This window comes from Anneissia japonica, unplaced genomic scaffold, assembly GCF_011630105.1.
Source record: "Anneissia japonica isolate Jap-2015-1 unplaced genomic scaffold, ASM1163010v1 scaffold284709_len978187_cov192, whole genome shotgun sequence".
NCBI classification, from domain to species: Eukaryota; Metazoa; Echinodermata; class Crinoidea; order Comatulida; family Comatulidae; genus Anneissia; species Anneissia japonica.
Window position 1 is genome coordinate 548,094 of NW_022757342.1, and position 21,846 is coordinate 569,939.

At 34.0% G+C, this 21,846-nt stretch overlaps 2 protein-coding genes across 20 annotated transcripts in view; one reads left to right on the forward strand and one right to left on the reverse strand.

Moving 5' to 3' along the window:
• The window catches only part of LOC117124667 (proteoglycan 4-like), a 42,692-nt gene extending 28,796 nt beyond the window's left edge, over nt 1-13,896 (forward strand). For 6 of the 15 annotated variants that reach the window (XM_033270985.1, XM_033270989.1, XM_033270984.1 and 3 more), the window contains 8 exons: nt 1,988-2,064; nt 2,550-3,021; nt 3,554-3,670; nt 5,119-5,181; nt 5,548-5,883; nt 6,193-6,606; nt 8,563-9,995; nt 11,358-13,896. In XM_033270985.1, the coding sequence (XP_033126876.1) occupies nt 1,988-2,064; nt 2,550-3,021; nt 3,554-3,670; nt 5,119-5,181; nt 5,548-5,883; nt 6,193-6,606; nt 8,563-9,995; nt 11,358-11,381 (2,936 nt within the window). In that variant the 3' untranslated portion in view covers nt 11,382-13,896. The remainder of the gene's footprint in view (nt 1-1,987; nt 2,065-2,549; nt 3,022-3,553; nt 3,671-5,118; nt 5,182-5,547; nt 5,884-6,192; nt 6,607-8,562; nt 9,996-11,357) is intronic. The other 9 variants (XM_033270981.1, XM_033270988.1, XM_033270990.1 and 6 more) reach the window with 8 other exon arrangements.
• LOC117124669 (nucleolar MIF4G domain-containing protein 1-like) overlaps nt 13,820-21,846 on the reverse strand; it is a 9,932-nt gene continuing 1,905 nt past the window's right edge. For 4 of the 5 annotated variants that reach the window (XM_033270996.1, XM_033270998.1, XM_033270997.1 and 1 more), the window contains exons 4-15: nt 19,928-20,084; nt 19,265-19,775; nt 18,836-18,906; nt 18,579-18,707; nt 18,269-18,393; nt 17,338-17,431; nt 17,001-17,103; nt 16,702-16,826; nt 16,317-16,564; nt 15,572-15,736; nt 14,652-14,783; nt 13,820-14,202 (exon numbers count right to left, since the gene is read on the reverse strand). In XM_033270996.1, coding sequence (XP_033126887.1) covers nt 13,924-14,202; nt 14,652-14,783; nt 15,572-15,736; nt 16,317-16,564; nt 16,702-16,826; nt 17,001-17,103; nt 17,338-17,431; nt 18,269-18,393; nt 18,579-18,707; nt 18,836-18,906; nt 19,265-19,775; nt 19,928-20,084 — 2,139 coding nt within the window. In that variant the 3' untranslated portion in view covers nt 13,820-13,923. Of the gene's footprint in view, nt 14,203-14,651; nt 14,784-15,571; nt 15,737-16,316; nt 16,565-16,701; nt 16,827-17,000; nt 17,104-17,337; nt 17,432-18,268; nt 18,394-18,578; nt 18,708-18,835; nt 18,907-19,264; nt 19,776-19,927; nt 20,085-20,309; nt 20,412-20,632; nt 20,859-21,179; nt 21,316-21,846 lie in introns of those variants that run through there. The other variant, XM_033271000.1, reaches the window with a different exon arrangement.

Genomic DNA, 21,846 nt, shown 5'->3' on the forward strand with positions numbered 1-21,846 from the left:
AATGAGATAAACGTAAGCACGAATCTGTGATACTTCTTGATTTCTGTAAAATTTTGAGTCTTTTTCTGGAGTCTAGGAGTTCAATCTTATATTTTTCGAGACTCCTACTACTTACAGGACACTTTGGATGTCTGCATAAATTGATATGATAAATCACATATTGAACCAAATATATTTCCCACATATTATTGTATGTGAATAAAATCATTATGGTGACTCAACATAAGTATAGTATGCCCAGTAGAAATGTACAGGATTTAGCTTAATATGCCTAGTAGGAGGTCCATTCGAGACCCATTATGTGTGGTGTAGTTAATGCCTAGAAATATGATGTCATGCCCTTTTGCGGAACGCCCCCTATAGGGTAGTTGGCTGACAGATTAATTGAACTACAAAACCACCTGGTTTAATATAAACTGAAATATTGTTATAAGAAAAATTGTTATGATTCATTGGCTAATAGAAAATAAATATGTTTTGTGAATTATGTTAGTTTAAAGAAGAATGTTTTCTTGGTATGTTTAATTAATCAAAGATGTGATAGCATCTCTTAAAATAGAATCTAAAGTTTGAAGTGTTTAGTTTCACGTATATAGGGTCTGTGGTTTCACTAAAACCTTTAGGCTAGGCTCACATGCCTGAGAAATCAAAGAAAGCTCCATCAGTAGCCTCTTGGTGCTTACATTTTTAGAATTTGTAATTGGCATCTGATCTGCTATAGTTTGTGCTGTTCATTCCTCTTCTATTTATTTATAATACTCTACTTTGTTTCTGATAAGGCCTGTTTTATACCATTTAATTTGTAATTCACAGCCTGTCTTTCCTCTTCTATTTATTAACAATCCCTCTTTCACTTTGTGAAGTTGATCTTAGTTCTGTATGTATGTATTTCTGTTACTTTCATTACAATCCCTCTTCTAGTTTGTTTTGTTTTCTTTTAAGACCAGTTTTCATACCATTTAATTTGTTTGTAATTTACAGCCTGTCTTTCTTCTATTTATTACAATCCCTCTTTCACTTTGTGCAGCTGATATGCTTTAGTACAGTTATGCAGTATATATATGCCTTGTCACTTCCATTACAATCCCTCTTTTAGTTTTTTTTTTCTTTTGTTTTTTCTGATAAGGCCTGTTTTCATACCATTTAATTTTAGCATGCTTTTTTTCTCTTGAGTATTATTCAACTATGGTTTAGTATTGTATTTTGATACTATGTTGTGTTAACTATAATAACATTTTACATTACTTCACAGTGGGATAGCCACTTTTAGTACAGAATGGTGTTTTTCTGTCGCATCCATTGCTGCCGTAGTTACAAGTCGCCTACTTTTAAATGTTTTTCATCCGAACAAGTTTTACCTTAATTTCGAATTAAATAGATTTATTTTGTTGTCATTATATGGATTTCTTTTTTTTCCCCTTTTTTTTTTGCTTTACTAAAATACTGTCTGGTAAAATCATGGAAAATGGTTAAAACAACAGTAAAATGATAACATTTCTCAATAAAAAAGCTAATATATTTAAATTTAAGTGAGAAAAGATTACAGTACTCATAATTTGTTGAAATGGAAAAACAATAGATTGGTGTTTAATGATATAGGGAATTCACCATCTGAAAAAAATATCCTTAATTCTTAATAGCTAATTTAAAGGTTAAGACAAAGAATTTAAATTGTTATTATTAAAGCATCTGTTAAAGTTAAATATGTTGTCGTTTACATTTTTAATTTAAATTAATATTTCATCTAAATGTTTAACATAGTAAATAAGAACTAATACTTTTGTTTTAATAGTATATCTTCAACTTTCCTTATTATTTACAGTACTTTACTCTTAGTTTTACATAAATTTTACTAATTACTTTTCCTTTGTTTGCATGAACTTACTTTTATTGTATCAGCTTTTTAAGAAAATGCGGTATATAAATAAACATTATTTGAATAATTCTCACATCATTAATGTTTTAATCTCTATATTTTAAACTTCAGCTCCAAAACAAGAACCATCGGTTATGCCAGAGTTAGTCGGGAAAAAGAAAAGTTTCTTTCAAAAATGGAAGAAGAAGGTATTGCCTATGGAATTAAAATAATCATTTCTACCACATGTATTTGTTCATTCATTCAACAATTTTCATTATAATCCAGCTCATAGGATTACTATTATTTTGAAATTTGAAAAAAAATAAAATAAATAAAACTGTTAATACTAACAAGGTCTTAACAGACATGGACACTTGATGTTATAATAGGAACACTCCAATAAATATACAACCTCCCTGGATACACAAAATTCTTGTCCTTTGAAGGTAAAAAAAAAAGGGAAAAAAAGAGAAAGAGAGAAAAAGAAAAAAATTGATCGCCGAAAAAGCCTCAAAGTTTATTTTCGGGCGTCTAGAACACAAACATTTTGTGGGGGCATGCCCCCGACCCCCTAGGTTAGTGTTATCTCGATCGGCCCCACTTTGGCGCCCCCCCTTTCGGACATCTCTCAATCCACCCCTGTAGTCCCCTTCTTAATTTAATTAAATGTTTTTTTAAATGTAATTCTCAGCAGAGTGGTTTTGATGTTGAACAAGCACCAGTAGCAGTGGCAAAGCCAGAGGTCACCAGTCCAACGTCACCTACTAGACAACGCCCAGCTACGATATCAGCCACCCGAGTACCATTAAAAGACAACACACAGATCTCACGAACTCAGACCACAAAAAAGCGTGCTGCCCCAAAACCACCAACACCAAATGAAGCAGCTGCCGTAACAGCAAAAGCTGCATCCAGAAAGAAGAAAGCGCCAGCTCCTCCAAGACCAGACGGTGGCATGAAATCCCCTACCACGGATGATCCCCCAAAGAGATTACCAGATGCTGACCATAATATGCCGCATTCCAGTGTGTCAAATGAGGAATCAGTTGAGGCTGAGGTGCATTCTAAGCCTACTGATGAGGAACCTGTCAGCCCTGGGAACTTAAATCGCATACACTCTCAACGCCCCTTATCCCCACCACCTCCACCTCCTGAAGCAGATGGTAAGAATATGTTATGTCTTCTCACCCTTATCATGCTTCAAATTATATTTTAAATAAAGCAGGTTTGCTTCAAAGTGTGTGATTGTATTTGATGGCATACACATACTGTCATAGGTTCCCCCATCAGTATGCACACACCCTCATAAATCACCTGTCAACATGCACACCCTACACACCCACCCTACACACAGCCATTTGACATATCCCCATGCACCTGAAATGCTAATTGTCATGTATTGCTTTATGAGTGCAAAGCTTTGCATGCTATCTGCATAGCAATCCTGAAGTTTTTTGATAGTCTGTCGCATAGAAGTATTCTAAGAAATAATATTACTTTGTGTGATTCATAAGCATGTACATTTCTCATAACTGTTCTTATTATTCACCCATCATTTCATGTATAATCATTCATCTGATAATTTGACTAAGAAAAATGTTAGCCTACCTTGTTGAACAGATTTTTTTTTTTAGTCTAGAAAGCGTGTTCAGTTTAAATAATATAGTACAGCTTTACACAACGCTCACATTTCAGATACAGCACAATTTATCTTACCGACCCCCACTACATCTCCCGAATTAAAGGTGGATCGGCCTACATTTATTGCTCCCCCTCCTCCAGATGAGCCCCCTCCTGAAGAAGAAACGGATGGTAAGTGATTGGTTGAGGGCAAGCTAACAAACCCAAACATGGCCATTGAAAGTGGCAGTCCTACATGTTCAAGTATGCATTATGCGTGTTAAGGTGGACAATCAGTGTCTTATGGTCCAAATCCACTCCCTGTGAGAGCTTAGACAATGTGATGCCGTCTGCTGATTGCCGGTTGCAGTCTGAATGGATCATCATTAAAAATTATCTGTTGCGCGTGCATCGTCACGTTGCATTCTTCATAGAATCACTTCGGTCGATGACTGTCGGGTGCTGTGTGTGCCTGGCTTTAGGGATGCAAATATCCTGAAATGTTTACATGCAATGATTTACTGTGATGCATCTCACGCCTCATAGTAGGTATGCCAGCTGGCTGACTGTTGATATTGTGTACGCGTGACTGTATGTGAATGTCATGGGAGTGACTGTCACCTGAATGTGTACAAATGTCATGTATGTAATAATATGTGACTATGACTTGAACACATTCAGATGCTTTGTGATCACATGCATCTGTCACATGAACATGTATGACTGTCACATGAACTGTTACGTATGACATGTGACATGTGTCACTATCATTTGAGACTGTCACTTGAGCATGTGTGACTGGCACTTGAACATGTATATGAATATATGAACATACATGCCTGTCACATGAACCTGTGTGACTGTCACTTATAAACACATGCAAAATGTCACAAAATCATGTGCAATGTTCAATTGAAGAACTGCCACATGAACAACTGTCAAGGTCACATAGGTAATTATAACATGAACATATCAACTGTCACTCTAACATGTGCTAATGTCACTTGAACACCTGCGACAGTTATTTTAACTTACAGCATGTGATTATATTTTGCATGGCTTATAGTCTGTTGCATGTTTCCAGCTGCCATCTTTAGTATCATATAATATTGCATATTAACCCTTACTAATTGTTATGCTACATCAGTTGGAAAAGTGGATCTGCCCATCAACAGATTACATTATAATTAGACTGATGATAGGAAACAAACTTACCTGTAGAAGCACAACTCTGGTAAAAGGTTTATTGTTATTTAATGTTGGTATTAATATTAATGTTTTTTTTTTATTGTCAGCATTATTAATATTGTTATAGTTTTTGATATTAAAATATTCACATAAAATTACTATTCAAGTTATCAAAGTGATAATAATATTATTATAATGGTAATGGTTATGGTCATATATTTTCATATTTTAGATAGAGTAATATTTTTGTGTTATCGCTAAGTGTGCTATTCATTTAGATTTTTGAAAGCAAATTGTACTTAAATTCATTTTTCTTATCATACAGTGTCTATTCACACTTGGAAGATTCTAATTTTACTCATTTTTCTTCAGTATGCTTTATTTGAAATGGTGAAAAAAAACTTGATGTGATTTCTTATATTTATATCTGACTTTATTGTTTTTTTTTCCAGACCAAAGCGTATGCTCATCACAAAATTCGGATATTGAGGATGATGAAGCAGAAAATCACCAAGGTATGATAATTAAATAAATTATATTAAATTGTTGAAAAATCTATTTTGGGAAGACAATTTTGATGTGAACAATGAGGATGAGAGAGTATATTGACGGTTGTCTTCAGTACCCTGGATAAAAAAAAAATAATTAATAAGGAATTTTATTTGTTTTATGTCCCAACATTTTATTTTATATCTATTACCGTAGCAGGAATATAACTTTTCAGTTTCTGGTAGGCTTCCATACAGTTAACAATGAGTGATATTATTGTTTCATATTATTATTATTATTTTTTCTAATAACAAGTAAAGGTTTATTGTTTGTGTGAAATATTTTCATTTTTGGAGTATTGATTTATGTAATTTTTTTTTCTCCATAATTAGCAGTGGTAGATGTAGGAGCTATCGCAAGTGGGCAGCGACATGTTGAGTGTACTTGCAACCAAGAAACAGGAGAGCATGAGTGCATACTACACAGACCACAAACTCCAGAGGGTGCTGTTGCATGTGCTGCAGAATTGGAAGCAGGTGAATTACAAGAGTCAGGTTCTCCTGTTGAAACAAATGGAGACCAATCAGACCTTAATTTTCAAACAGATAATGTACTAACCCGAGAACTTTCTGTAGGCTCTTCTGATAGTAAGATGGTGACGGTTTCTTCCTCTGCTTCTAATGCTAGTGATGACCTAGCAGTGACGGCTCCCTCTAACACCTCAAATAGTAAGAGTCTTCTTGAGCGTTCTTCCTTTCAATAAGATTATTTCAGATTTAGCCTTCCTCTTAATAAACAAAACTAGTATGACGCACTCCTTTTTTTTTATGATGCACTGTAACATTCCACATGACATAGTATGTTTTCCTTACATAGTATGATCATATATATTTTAAATTTCGTAATGCTTTGCTTCCGCTTCCATTACTATTGTATGCTTTCTATATTTGTACCACGGATTCTCTTGCAATAAGTGTTACTGCCATGCCGTAGATTTTTGTTGTATAATATTCTAAAACTAAAAGTTCCCTTCACAGGTGATGAAGGCTGTTCAACCCTAAATACAGACAGTGGAGCATATTGCAATGTTAAAATTGTACAGAATTTCAAACCGCCCAGGCCTCCAAAGCCTCAACTTTGGCCACAAACCCCTCCCAAATTACCACCTAAGGGTGCTAGTAAAAAACCAGTTCCCAGGCCTAGAGTCTCAATGCAGACTACGCAGCAGGTTGAAAGGTTTACTGCCAATGGTCAGCCTGTAGCTATGGTAACACCAACCACTTCCTCACCCAAACCAACTGCTCCCCCAAGGCCTTGCCGACCTCCTAACCTTAGTGCAGCGGTTGCAGCTAACACAGATGAAATGGAACAGGGTACACTAATACAAACACCTGCACAAACGGACGCTAACACTAATAATCTGGGTTCTCTTCACAAATTCGCTAAACAAGGTTTGCAGTTTTATATATACTCTATCACTTCATCATTTTTCCATTTTTAACACCTTTTGATTTTAACTGGTTTTTGGACATCTTGGGAAATAATAGCTCTGCTTGTTTGGATTTACAAAACATTTTTCATTCAGTATACAGCATGTTGAAACTAACAATAACAACAATCAAATAGTTTTAGTATTTATACTCTATTGCATTTTTCACAGTTTGAAGAAATAATAAATGCATTCAAATCGTTATTACTCCTGGGCATTGTTCCATATTAATATCAGTTTTAATACAATTAATACTTTCATTTACTTAAATCTACTTTTCTTAAATTTCTCCTAGCATTTAATTATTTTTATTGTTAAGTGTATTGAGGCTTTAATTTTCAAATTTCCCCTTTTCACTTCTATCTGTATTCTTGGTATTCAAATTTTTTACATTCAATTAAAATCAATGGTATTTAATGGCAAATAAAATAAAGTACCGTAGTTATCAATGAATCAGTCATCATTTATATGGTTCCATTTTAACAGTCATTGCATTACTCAAGATACCATTCCCTCCTATATTAAATTTATTAAGAATATGCAGCATTTATATATATGTAAATGTAAAGGTAGTCGAACCTGTACAGGTCCAGAGTTTTCCCATCCCTCTTTCAGTGTTAACTTCAGAGTTAAGGCCAGACTGTGGAATGCTTTGAATGGATCACCACTCTTTCTCCCAGCATATGCTGGTTCCCATTTATTTTCATGGATAGAGAGAGAGAGACAAATGCAGATATAGTGCCTTGACTAAGGACTCTTAAGCAACTTCCACAGCGAGAGTTTTGGACCCCTGACCTCATGGTTGAGAGTCAAGCCTGACCTGCTGCGGCAAACTTTCAACATACGCTTCTATATACAGTTTTTTTTTTTTATTGACTGTGTGTCTGAAGAGGATGACCGAAACATTTTAACATATTCATATCTTGATTTTGTTATTGTTCATGGTTTGATCATGACAACATACATAGTGTATCAACCTTCATATCTGATGTATTTGCTGAGAATGCTTCAGAAGTAGAACTTCAGCACCTAGTGTTCCACAACTATTTTCAGCTCTTGATTTCTCTATATTTATAGTTTGATTATCATTGCATTAATCTGCTACTCTGCTTGCATGGGTGTTGATTTAAATGCCTACATTGGGCGGAGTCTCAAAAAAGGTGGAGGGGTTTAAGGGTTGCAAGGATGTGTGTGGGGGATGGTGAGAGAAGCAGGATATGAGAGTCATAGAAGTTTAATCTATTTGAGTATACAAGTTACAATTGTTGCACTCAATACAGCGGGTCATCAACTTCCTTAGGGATTCACCGTTAGCCTGGTTGTTATAATTTGCTAATTTACATGCGTGGGTGCTGTTCTGAGGGGCTTGTGGCTTTGCATGCTTGATTGCCATCTAGTGTTTACAACTTTTGCACTTTGAAATGTTATCTCTTGGTTGGCTTGGATTGCTCTTTGGGAAGCATTTATTTTACATTTTTTTTGTAAGATATGTTTATTTTTTTCCATTTCTCATACATATTTTTAAAATTTGTGTTTCCTATAGTTTACTTTCTGCATGTTTTTTAAAAATTGGTATTTAGGTTTGAAATATTTACAAAAAATTAATTTAAAAAAAAATTGGCCAACGTTCATGATAGTAAGTAAAGCTGTGTCAGATATGTACTGTATAATATAAAACAAAGGTGGCACTTTAATGACACATTATTGACTCACTAAATTTATTACACAAGCATTTGCCAGCAGTGCTTCACCTGATCTTTAAAATTAAATGTGTTATTCAATTCTTTCATTGAAATTTTAAGCGTTTATTAACAGATAGTGTATCTGTAATTTGTTATATTTTTAATAACATCTGGATCAACAGCAATTTTAGCATGCATATGTTTATTTGTTACTAATATATTTTCTTGCTACACAGTGGCCAAAGATGAAGAGTTAAAAAAAGAAGAGGTGGATACATTATCCTCTGAGCTCATTAATGACAAAGCTGTCAAAGAGGATGCTGAAAGTATAGAAGTTACTGTAGATGGCATTGAGAACATTCCTAGCCAAGATGACGACAAGAAAGTAGACGTTGGTTTGGAGGATGCTACATTGAAGCTTAATGCAGATGATGAAAATGCGGTTGCGATTCAAGAGGAAAGTTCTACGAAGGAAGATGATAAAGAGGTCAGCGAAAATGAGAAAATTGTTGAGAACAGTGATGTTGAGATTAATGAGATTTCCGGTACTGGTATTGTAAACAGTCTTGATGTTGAAACTTCAAAACAGCTTACAGAGGAAGTTAAGGAAGACATTAAAGAGGAACAAAAGGAAGATGGTGAAAGAATTGATCAAATAAAGCAACTTAATGGTGAGTCTAGTGAAGTGTCTAACATCACAAATGGTGATGTCATCCCCGTTACTCAGAAAACGAATGAAACCGAAATCCAAATGAAAGAACTTAAAGACAAATATGAAACTTTACAGCAGCAGTTTGCAACTCTCCAACAACAGATGATCAACAGTCAACAGAATATGCTGGAACAACAGAAGGCTCAAGCTGGTGCCCCCTCTCTTTCAGCCCAGGACATGTTGGCACTTCAAACACAACAGATGCAACAAATGCAACAGCTCATACAGCAACAAATGTTACTACAATCTCAGGGAATGATGAAAATGCCGCAAATTCCCGTTGCAATGCAACCTGATAGTCACGCAATCACTCCGGTCCCAGCGGAAACAATGATACACAAAGAAGATACAAAACCTCCAAAACCTCATGATTTGCAAGAATTAAAGAAGTCTGAACCTCATTCAGAAGATTCCAAGAAACTACGGTCTCCTGAGACCGAAAAAGATTTAGCTTCAGCCTTCCGTTCCTTAAAACCTAAACCAAAACCAATGAAGCACTCGTATATCTTTTCTGCAGCGAGGAAACCACGTTCTGAGAGTGATGCATCACAGTCATCAAACATGGCGGGGTATGAAATGAGAAAGCGCTCAGAGTCAAATCCTGAACCCCAACAACCACCAGCTATCAAACCATCTGAGACTGTCAAACCATCAGAGGCTGTCAAGCCAACTGAGAACATAAATGTTATTCAAGAAAATGGAGATGCTGAAAAGAAAACCCCAAAAGAGGCAATTGTACACCCAAATGTCATCATCATTGACAAACCAGAAGACAATTTAAAAAGCGAAACATCTGTTTTATCGGGACGATCATCTACTATACCTCAGGCAACGGTTGCTCCCCAGCCTGCTAAAAAGTCATCAGGCCGGACTGGAAAATTCATTGCATATCGAAATCCCAGAACGGAGGAACTACAGGACATTCAAACAAGTGGAAGTGTGTCAAAGTTTAGACAGGTCAGCATGTGTTGATGTAAATAATTCGATTCTGAAAATATAGTGTAGTAAGTGGGAATGGGTGAAAGTCACGATTTATAAATTTGACCATTGGCTGTGGGCTTTATACATTTCACACTGGTATACTAAAATCTTTAACCAACCAAAACCTAATTTTAACAAAATACTGCTTTATGAAAATTACCGTGTAGTGATTTTTAATATATAGATTTCAATTATAAAAGTTAATTTCTTCAAAGCGCACTTGGATATGTATTTCAAGATTACCTTCATTTTTTTTTAGTAATCAATGGTTGCTCTTTTTAATCGTTTTTCTCCACCCCTTCCCTCTTACACCTCCTCCCTCAAGCAAGTAATGACTATTAGTCAATGCACAATCCTAAATACCCTAAATGTCACATGCAGAATGACAAACACTGCTCCCTGCTTTTAAAAGTGCCTCGGCTTCATTTTTGTTCAGTTCACCTCATGATGACTCCAACAAACAAATATGTACTGTCTATGTACAATAACAGAATTCTTTTGATGTTGACATATTTATGTGATATATTTAATTACTATTCAATGTTGGAATTCAATTAAGACTATGTAAGCAGTATATATTTTTGAATATTGTATACGTGACAAAGACAAGTCAAACCAGTCACTCATCGCAAATCATGTTTTTTTTTAGAGATAATGTCCAAAATATGCTGGAATGCCAACATTTCGTCGCTCACATCACGAACTAACACAATCAAAGTAGATTGTGTTAGTTCGTAAAATCAAGAAAGCACGTCAAAATACGCGCTGTTGTTGTTAAGGACTTTTTGTGTGGTAAAGAATACAAAATTGCTTGACAACCAATACTCGCTCATTTTGACGCGCTACTGTGACATCACGAACTAACACAATCTACTTTGATTGTGTTAGTTCGTGATGTGTACGACGATTTTTGAAATCTATTTTATTGCACTAAACTAAGATTTATATATCTATACATCATGCTATGTTATTTTCCCAATTTTCAATGTTGAAACAACAATTTTTAACAATTTGTTGATGGTTTCTGCCCGAGAGATGCCCAAAATCATTAACTTTGAAGGCTGATTTCTCAACTATTATTCTTTAAAGAGCTGTATGTTTATAGTCTTGCAACTTCACAACGAAATGTCGGGTTTAAATGATTCTTTTACCATTTTATAGCTCCCATTACTTTTAACCATGTATAGCTGAAAATTGATTTTTGCGAGGAGTGACTGGTTTGCCTTGTCTTTGCCACATGTGCTTGCTTTGCTGAGTGTTCTCCATGTTGGTATAATCATGCTATTATTCTCTTTGCTTTATCCACCCATCTAAGACATTTCTATAATTTTGTTGCAGATGTTTGCCGGTAACAATACATAGAGGTGGCTGTTGAGATGCCTGGAATATTTGCAGTCCTCTCCTGAAGAAGTACTTTATTATTTATCAACATTCTAAAGTGTATCAACAAAGAATAGAGCAATATTGAATAAATTCTTAGGTTTTAGTAACAAAATCACCTCCAGAAAAATTAAAGTACTACTTCATAATAGTACTGTATTGGAACTGCCAATTTTGGTTTATTTTTGCAATGCTTGTGGAGAGCTAAAAGATGTATATATTTGGAAAAAGTGAAAAACTAATATACAAAATTCTATGAATACAAACTTGCTTTCTAAAAGAATTATGTTGTTAAGTTGTGAAAAATAATTACAGTATATAAATTATGAATATAAATCATGGAATATCTATATACAAAAAAAATCTATTACATTTATGTAAAAAATGCTGTAGTGCAGTCTCATTGTAAGAAAGGACTGGGGGTGAGGGGTTTGGCATCCAGTTCTTGGAGTGGATAGATATTTAAAAGTTTAATATTTATAGAAAAACAAATACAACATGGTATTATTTCAATAAAGCAGTGAATTTTACTTACCTTGGATAACTGGAACTACCTCCCTCCAATTCGGATTGCAAGGTACTGTATTCCTAATCATCCAACACCTTGGAAAGTAGAATTCACTGCTTCACATCTAATCATGTTGTATTCGTATATTTGAATTCTAAATAGGACTCAATCTAATCCAATCCTATCCTTAACTTGCAAGTTGCATTAAAATAATGGCAAAGTGCTCTGAAAATATAACTAAACAATCCTCCTAAATCATTAAAATGCAACTACAGTATTAATCACCATACTCAATTGCCCTTTTTGGAACCCCACCTGCAAATCTCTGTGAGTGTAAGTGAAGTTAATTTATGTTCTGAAGCAATCTCTTGATGTGCTTGTTTTAAAATGGACATGCACATTTGTGACATTGAAATATTGCATTAGATATATCACACCCCAACCACACATTTAAAATGTGTTGAGAAAATAAAATCTTATTGAAATGATACTGTAATTAGTTTATTTTATTTTTTTAACAAAATAACTTATATTAAAATGATATAATCAAATGAGCAACATCTGGGGAAAAAAAAATCAAAAATTAGATTTAGCAATGATTAAATGTATAAAGAATCATGTAGTTATACTTATATAACACTAAAGGTTATATAAATGGAAATTGAGCAGGCTCTATAAAGTATATATCATTTTGGTATTTAATTGTGGGGATTCTCTTAGAAAATGATTATATTATTTATATACTCCACATAAAATATTTTATTTTTATCATTTCGTTTATATATAAGGTGGATTTTTTTTTTTCAGCAAATCATTGATTTTTGTAAATAATATGAGATATCCAGACACTGATGTACTTGCATACACCTGATAAGACTACTTATAATTATATACTTTGAACATATATAAAAAAAAGTCAGTGGTAAAACTGTACTTATGTATATCCTGGGTATATAATTAAGAATGTAATTATATAATTTGAATGTACAAAGTTTAGTGAGATATCATTTGGAATATTAGGCAAGTCCTACTAGTGTATTTATACTCAAAACATAGCTTTATTCGCATTGGAGTTAACAATGAAGAAAACTATTTATGTAGTGTACTGGGGAATCATATGCGAGACAATTTATATACTGCATTATATAATAGGCCTATATTGACAACATACATTCTTCCATTGTATGTACATGGGCAATACATTGAATACTTCTATAGTGTATTAATACATTGTCAACACTGTTCTTTTGAAGTATAGGCTTCCATCCTACATACTGTAACTACAATAGCCAAGTACTGTGCATGGACATACTGAAAATGAGGGTTTGTAATGACAGTAGGATATACTGAATGTAGAATTAATACTTATTAGTTTATCATAGGCCTACAAAATGTACTTATTTGTACACTTGGCTGAGATGGGAACAATACTTTGATATGGTTGACTAGTCGATGATGACTAGTCGAGTAATTTGGACACTATTCTGGTAAATCACCAAATCAAAACACAACTTGCCGCATTGATGTACTTATTTAAAATGTTTACTTATGCAATTTCTATATGTTAATGAAGAATTTTGTCATCGAAAGTGATGTGGGGTGATAAAGATTTTAGGTACAATTAATTTTTCATTATTTTACCAATCAATTATCATTTAGATTAATTTCTTCAAAAGCAATAAATTAAAATGAAAAACTATTGTTTAAATATTAGCATACGCATTCTGGCAATGCAGGAGTTCTTGTAGGTTGTGATCATATACACCATGTTATTCATAATGAATCAGCAAAATATTTAAAATAACTTGATAGAAAATGTTACCTTGAGAAAATATGACATATGATATATTAGAAATTATTCTTTTCTGAGATATCTATAACCTTGTAGCCATTTTCCCCATCTTGATTTATAATATGAAAATACGTATATCATTATTATTCTTTATTATTTAACATGACAGTAAAATAAATAATATGACATGAGACAAATATGTTTTGAGAGATTTTGTTTTATTATTAAAGTTGGATATTCATAGCATTTCCTAATAAGGCTTGTTCTGCAATTTTCATTTTTTGCCACATGACATCATCTTGGATATTCTTCTCTCTTCCTTTTCTTAAGAAATGGAAGAGAAATATCCGGAGGCCTTCCCGTAACAAGTTAAATTTGGGAAAGGCTGTGAGACTGCCAAGTACAGTTGTGATGGTTTCGTCCGAGTTTTCCATTAAGAGAGACGTCAATATTTTACGGAGGAATCTGACCATTGGTTTATCCATCTCACTGAATTCAACCACCTTCAAATAAAATAAGATTCAAAATATTAGTATAGGTGTAATTTTTGCCCTACCATATACACGTACTGAGTATTCAGTACATTTCCACGTCAGGTAGGGCAAAAATTACACCTATACATGTTTCTCCAGACGCAATTCTAGTTATTATCTATTCCATCACGACAATAACAATTACTATTCAAAATATTATTTAATATTTTTCTTACAGATAAATAAAACAAATCTGCATTTGTGTTTTGCACTAAGCATTGCAAAAACAAAATTATTAAAAACTAGTTTATGATAAACACAACATAATTGTGTATTTATAATGGACACATGGCACATCACAGCAATATAAAAGAATTTGATGTATTAAATTTATTAAAAAATAACTTCTTGTATATTTGTTTTAATCACTAAAGCTATGTCTGCAGCCCCAGCATTATTCCAATGGGTGCTTTATTTACCTTCAAAACTGAAATGGACATTGCCTTGGCAACAAGCAGGTGGACAATGAGTAAGGCCAAGTTGTTGGTAGCATGTGTTGACTGTTGTTCCAACATTTTAAATTTGTCCCAAAATGCAAACTGAAGTCCCATCTGAAAAAAAAAATTGACAGATTACTGTATACAGTTAAACTTGCCTGACTGTAATCGAGTCAAATAATTTCTAAATCGATCTTATTTTACATGCCAAATTGTTGTGTTTTCCACATAGAGCTATTAAACAACTAGAGTGCTGACAAGATGGCGGAGCAATGCAGAGTTGTGTACGTGTACCATCCAAGATTGCTGCCGTAGGAAAGCACCACCTTCAGGCTTACTATACATATTATTACCATAAATAAGTCCTCTGACTGAATATTATTTCATTAATGATAATTAGTATTGATAATGACAAATTATTAGACTGTCGTAGCCAAAAAGAGGCCAAGTAGAGAATCTTATTCAAATATTTAAAAAAAATTTAAATCCTGTACATTACACCCATACACCGCAACGCTCGAGTTTCAGACAAACGGGTAACTCGCTGTACTGAACTTTCTGTGTAAATTGAGGGCGCAATTGCAAACGATGGCGCTTAGGGGAAATTTGATTGGCTAAATCTATGGTAGCCATCTTGGATGGTACACACACACAGGTCTGCGTATTTCGAACATCGAATACATTGTAGTTAGCGCTCTAGTATTCTTATTATATCTCTATGGTTTTCCACTAATTAACAATCTGTAAGTCGAACAGTATTCCAATGGCATTTTGGATTTGACTTAGGCAAGTTCAAATGTACACTTAAAGGACTGAAGATAATACTGTACAATGAATCAACATGTTTTTCTCTGCTATTTACAATATGGAGAGTTCACAAAAGCAAACACAACAGTGCATACTCTATATTTCCTGTCGTAAAGAGAGAACTTGGCAGCCAGGTGCGCATAATAAGGGTTGAAGACTCGTTCCTGGAGACAACAGTCAACTATAACATGCACAATTTCCCGCTCTTGTCCAGATTTCAATCCAAGTCTAAGCAGCTTCTCAAAAGAATCAACATAGTCCTACAAAAAGCAACACACAATGATTAATATCCCTACAAATGGAAATATGCTTTCTGTTTGTGTGTCATTAAAAAAAAATATATTATAAAACTATTTAAACATTGGATTCATATTCTTCAATGATAACAAAATTTTTAATTATTCACCCAGTAGTACAAATCAATATTTAAACTACATAATTTTATTTATGAAATGACAAAAATCAAATATTTTCTTCAAAAATTAGTAGGCCTAGTGTTTAAAAAAGTAAAATAAAAAGAGTATTTAAATTTGTTTATTCTGTTTTTATGATTTAAAATTAGAGTTTAAAGTTTGTATGCATCCCGTAATTTTAACTCTAGATCCATGCTTCTATGTTTGTTGGGGAAATGTAAACATCCTGATCATTACATCCTCGGAATAGCTGTGATGCAGCTAAAGCTGAAGTATGCCCATATATAGTCATGATTTGATGTCATCATGACCATATTTAGGTATGTCACATGCTTTTGTCTTTGGACAGGGCTTTACATACAAAGACTAAAAGTAGTACACATTTTACTATAGTGAGAGTATGAAGTCCTGCCAATATTTATCATACCTCCGCAGTCATTATTACAGCAAAGATCGTCTTTCTGACGTCGGTGTTCATTCTCTGTTGTCTAGACAACTCCATAATCTTTGAGCTCATCTGGTTGACTTCCTTGTTAATGACATCTGTGCTAGAGTTTTGGTCATGTGACGACTGGCGACCCGTCCAAGCGGAACCGACCACCCACCAGCGACCATTCACATCAGCTGATAACAAGTCTTCTAATGATATAGTCAACATATTCTCTGCAGACGATCCTTAAAGAAAATGTAAATTACATTTTCATGTTGATAATAGAAGATAATAGAAGATATCAAGGAGCAGTGATATTTTCAGCATTGGATAGACACTGCAATTTATATACAAAATGAAGAATTATGTTGTTGTTTGATACCTTTTCCAATGCCTTTTAAGAGCTTCTTAAGGTGCTCTAGATGCTCTGCATCGTAGCCTGGTATCTTACGAAGATTGTTGTTACGTACAGCAGTCAGGATCTCCAACATGAACTTTACTCTGGATCTGATAGACACAAGGGTAAGAAATAAAACCCAAAAAGAAAAATCTTTTTGTACTGATCTCTTTAATAATGCCAAAGTGCACACACACATTTAGAGAATGTACTGCCCTCAATGTGGAACCTGAATAACAATGGTGTGACCATAATTGAAATGCAAACTCATTCCAAAAACTTACTGTTCTTTGAATTCTTGTGAACAGGAGTTGGCTTGAGTCGTTATCTCTAAGATTATATCTTTGAGAGCAGTTGGATCATCTTTACGTAAACTCATCCCACAACCTAGGAAAATAGGAAATATTGGTAAAATCATTGGTAAAACTTGGAAAATTAATTTTAAAAAAACCTTGTAATGAGAAGGTAATAGAAATATTTTGTGTTGTTATTGCAGATTTTCAACTCCATGGTACTTTCTGTACCGGCAATTATAGTTTTCCTCTTTTGAAACCATATTAATCTCAGTAAAAAATAAATAATCAAAAGTATAGTTAAATAGATAAGCATTGTTATACTAACTTCTGATGACGAGGAGCAGCATTTCAATATCTCTCTCTGTAAATGACTTCACAAGTTTCTTAATGATGTCATACATGAATGTGCAGTGAACAACCTAAAAGAAAAAAAAAAATCCAGGTAAGAAATACATACATTGCAGAGCAGTGGCAGATCTAGGGGGGATGAATAGGGTCGCTAGCCACCCCACTTCGGTGACCATGTAAAAAAATATGGTCACTCGTCTTGTGATGTTACGTGTAGTAGGCTACTCCCTTAAAGCATACACTTTCTATTTTAAGCTTTCAGATGTCATCCATGATCGTCTATCTGTTTAGTAATTCCGAACAAATCTCAATTGGAAGGGGCGGCCCTCCCAAAACCCATGATCACTGGGGGACAGTGGAACACGTCCCAATGAACTGCATAAATGAATCCCCCCACCCCTCGCGCTTGGTGCTTCGCAAAATCGCATTATTCACCCCCCATTGCTAAATCTTAGATCCGCCACTGCAAAGGTCTGTACACTCTTAAGGTATTTAGCAAGGATTTGTTGGTATGGTAACAGGGAGTTTATCTTTCTTTATCAGTAGCAGTGGTCCCAAGTGTCTCGCAATTCATGGGAGTTCCCTGGAAATCGGGACAGCCTCCCGCACTCCCGTAAGCAAACAAAAATCTCCCGGAAAATAACCCATCTCCCGCAAATTCATTACTACATCTGCAAGTTCTTACAACTGTATTACCCCTTTATTAGCACTTGTCTCACAGAAGTCAGTGTCGATTGGTATCACCATAAGCAGCAAAACAAAACTAGATTTGCTAAGAAAGGCTGTTTAAACAAAGCTTCCAGAAAAGATTTCTCTCAACTTGGGACCCCTGCAGTAGCATTGCACATAACTTCACCCTCTTCAGAAGTGACAAACTGAATATAATTTACAATTGAGATCATACTAACCTTGAAATTACACAGGTGACTTACAACCAAAAGTACATTGTCACATTGCTTCCCAATTCCATAGTTACCACCACTACTATATAAAGTTGAAAACTGTCTGGCAACACTGGTAATAAAATGAGCACCTGGTAAAATAAATTAGTTGAAAATGTGAATAATATAGTTTCCAGGAAATACCTGATGACATAGAACATGCACATTATAAACTGAATATACAAACAAAATAAAAAGAATACATAAATACTACATCAGCAATACATATGGTAATAACATTTTTAAATTAATACTATAATAAAGATACAAAACTTACCAACTTCACTGCCAACACTGGAGTGTAATATGGCCACTAATAAAACATGCTCTAACACAAGGCGTTCCGGAGTGAGAGAGGGCGTTACACAAGCCTCTAGAATTATGCCGGTTAATGTCTCATTCATATCTAAAAAAAATCAAGAAAAGTTTAATGATGTACACTATATATCTAAAAATGGAAAAGAAAAGTTAAATGCTGTACACTACATATCTAAAAATGGAAAGAGGACGGGCAAACAAAGTTCAGAAACATACCATTACGACTATTTTTTAGGTACAAGTCTTCAACTTGGGAGCAGATCCACTGCAAATTTGCTTCACTTAACCTAAAAAAAAAAAAAAAAAAATTATCTATTAGATTCCATGTTAATTACCACTGATCCCTTCTATTTCAATGGCAACCTACTAAAAAAATTATACCTAAATAAAAGCAAAGTCATGGCTTAGTGGTCGTTGGTGATCTCCTTTCAATCTCACGATGTTACTCTCCTTATTGAAGATAATCACCAAGTTCTGTAGCTACATATTCTACACAATAGATAAAAAACATTTACTGTAAAACTAAAGGCTAAATAAAAAATAAACTCTTTTTGTCCCTTTCCTCTTCATGATTTCCATAAACATGAAAAAAATGTAATTCAATGTAATAAATTAATATATTAGATTATTTATAAAATTACTTGCCTGTTAATCAACCCTTTCACCTGCTTCCGTAACTTTTCAAGCTCAAGTTTTTTCTGACTACTCTCTCCCATCAGTTGGGCCCGTTTTTGTGGAGGGATGTATGTTCCACTAGCCACCTTAGTACTTTTTGTTTCCCCAATTACATTTCCGTATGGATCCATTTTCGGTAAGGATTTCAGATGCTCTACATCCTCATCAGCACAATCATTAACATGTTCTGTGTCATCATTGTCACTGAAATCAAATTCATCATCTGTGATCTCATCAGATGATGTTTTATCAGTTTTTTCCGATTCTTTATATTCTAAATTTTTTACAAGTTGCTTGTTTTTCTTTATTCTTTTTGAGTCTTTTTCAAGGGACTCATCTAGAAAATTATGTTCATCATTCGAGTCATCATCTGATTGATCCAATGACTGGAGAACACATTCATCATCCATTTCATCATCAGATTCTAAATCACTTTCTTCAAATGATTTCATTTTTTCTGAATCACACACATCAAGAAGATCTACAGTATAGAGTTAAGGAATAATTATATTTATTTACAGTAACTATATTTTAGCATCATAAATGTCTATATCATATTACTATATTTTAATATTATTAATAATAATTATTTTTATAAACAATGAAAGTAATCAACACACATAAAAAGGATACAATCTAAGCCATCTTGCTTGAAGACCATTGGTAACAGCTTTTCTTTTGTTTTCTTTTTCTTTCTGAACTTCAAAGATTTTTCAAGCTTTTTAATTAACATTTCTTCTTTTTTATTTTGCTCAAGCAGATGTGTTCTCTTCAAGAGTTCTGCTTTTTCCTGGAGGATAATCAGTTATAAATCAATGCAATGATGTATTCTATAGCAATATTTCCATGACACCATTGTCAAGTGTGACATCAAAATATCAGCATTGTTCGAAAGGTTTGTATCTTAAGACTAATGTACTAATGCTTATATTCTTGGTCACATTTAAAAAAAAAGTTAATAGAATGGTTGAAAAATGTATTCTCATATTCACTATATATAGACAACTCAACTCACCTTCTTTTTACTGTTTAAATCTTTTGAGCCTGATTCCTTTTTTTTCTTCCCCTTCTTCTTTATACTTTGCAATTCTTCAGACTTCTTCTCAGTTGATTGTATCTGTAGAAAAATTAATGTTCTTGACTTTTTTGACTCAAATGTTTTAAACTTATCAATATTTGTTATTGATGGGCTCTAAAGACCTTTCAAACATGTACCTGAAAATGCCCATACCATATTAAATTTCTCAAAAAACAAAACATACATATTATATTCTGTTTATCTCAGCCAAGAAATATCCAATTGAAATAATGCAGTGAATTTCAAAATACATACTGTACCTTGTGTTTTGAGTGGAATGCATGGATTTTAGCTTTCTTCAATTTCTTTGCCTCTCTTCTCTTGTCTTTCCGAGACTTGCCAACCTTTTTCCTGAGCCTAGGGTCACGTAGGTTTGACTCTGTTTGGTCGTCCTTGTCATTCTTTTCTAGCAGCTTGATGACAGACTTTTTATAACGCTTTAAATTCTGAGGTTGCTGTTTTTTATTTATTTTCATGCTGAAACATCTGCAAAAAAGTTTAAGAATTAAATTATTTAATGAAATAAAATCATTGTTGATATTGACAGAGGTACTGAATAACTATGCAAACATTCGCCAATTCAGTATTTGCATTCAGAACCTACTTTCATCAGCTCTAAAAAGCTAGGCCCAGCTAGTGTATGCCTGTAGTCTAGCTAGAGAGAGGCTATAATTCAATACGGACTCCACTCCAGCCTGGCAAGGTTGTGCAGCAGGCAGTTGTTCTTTGTTTGTGGTAACACCGCCTTTGCATACAGGCCTATGCTAGCACTACGTTTAACAAAATAGATGTATTTGTTAGTCTTGCCTTATTGTTTTCAAAAGATCTGAACTATCATGTTATAAAACGAAATAGATATCTAACAAGTTGCTTACTTGTGATACGCTGTCAACCCAGGATTACCACATGGCAAGTTTCTTTTCTTTTCGCTTTCAAAACAAATCCATTCTTTACGCTGAAAAGTGATTTGAAACCATTTTAATTCTTTGGAAAAAAAATTCGGTGTATTGTGTATACTTATGTAATCTATTTCTTTGAAGGTTATTCACAAAATATTAGGAGGTTTGTTGAATATGTTGTATAAATTTAACAAGTAATAATTAATTATTACCTAGGCCCTAGGCCTAGGCTGCCAACCCAACTGTAAAAAAAAAAAAAAAATCAACTGGAGATCAAAGATCTTATAAACACAAGATAGCGTTCTCCGCGATTTACGCGTAACAAATAGAAGCGTCGGTCAAGGTTCAAAAGTTTCCCATTTAGCAAGAGGGCGTCATTCATGCGCTATTACCGAAGAGAAAAAGTAATAAGCTTTGGAAGAGGGCGTCCTATCTGTTGCCATGGATCTGAGATGGTTCCTGTTCTGCTGTTCACAGGCGGTGTACTGTATGGTCAGATCCTGTCTCTTATACACATCTAGATGTGTATAAGAGACAGGTGCCAACGTAATTATTTGACCTTCAACCAACGTCGG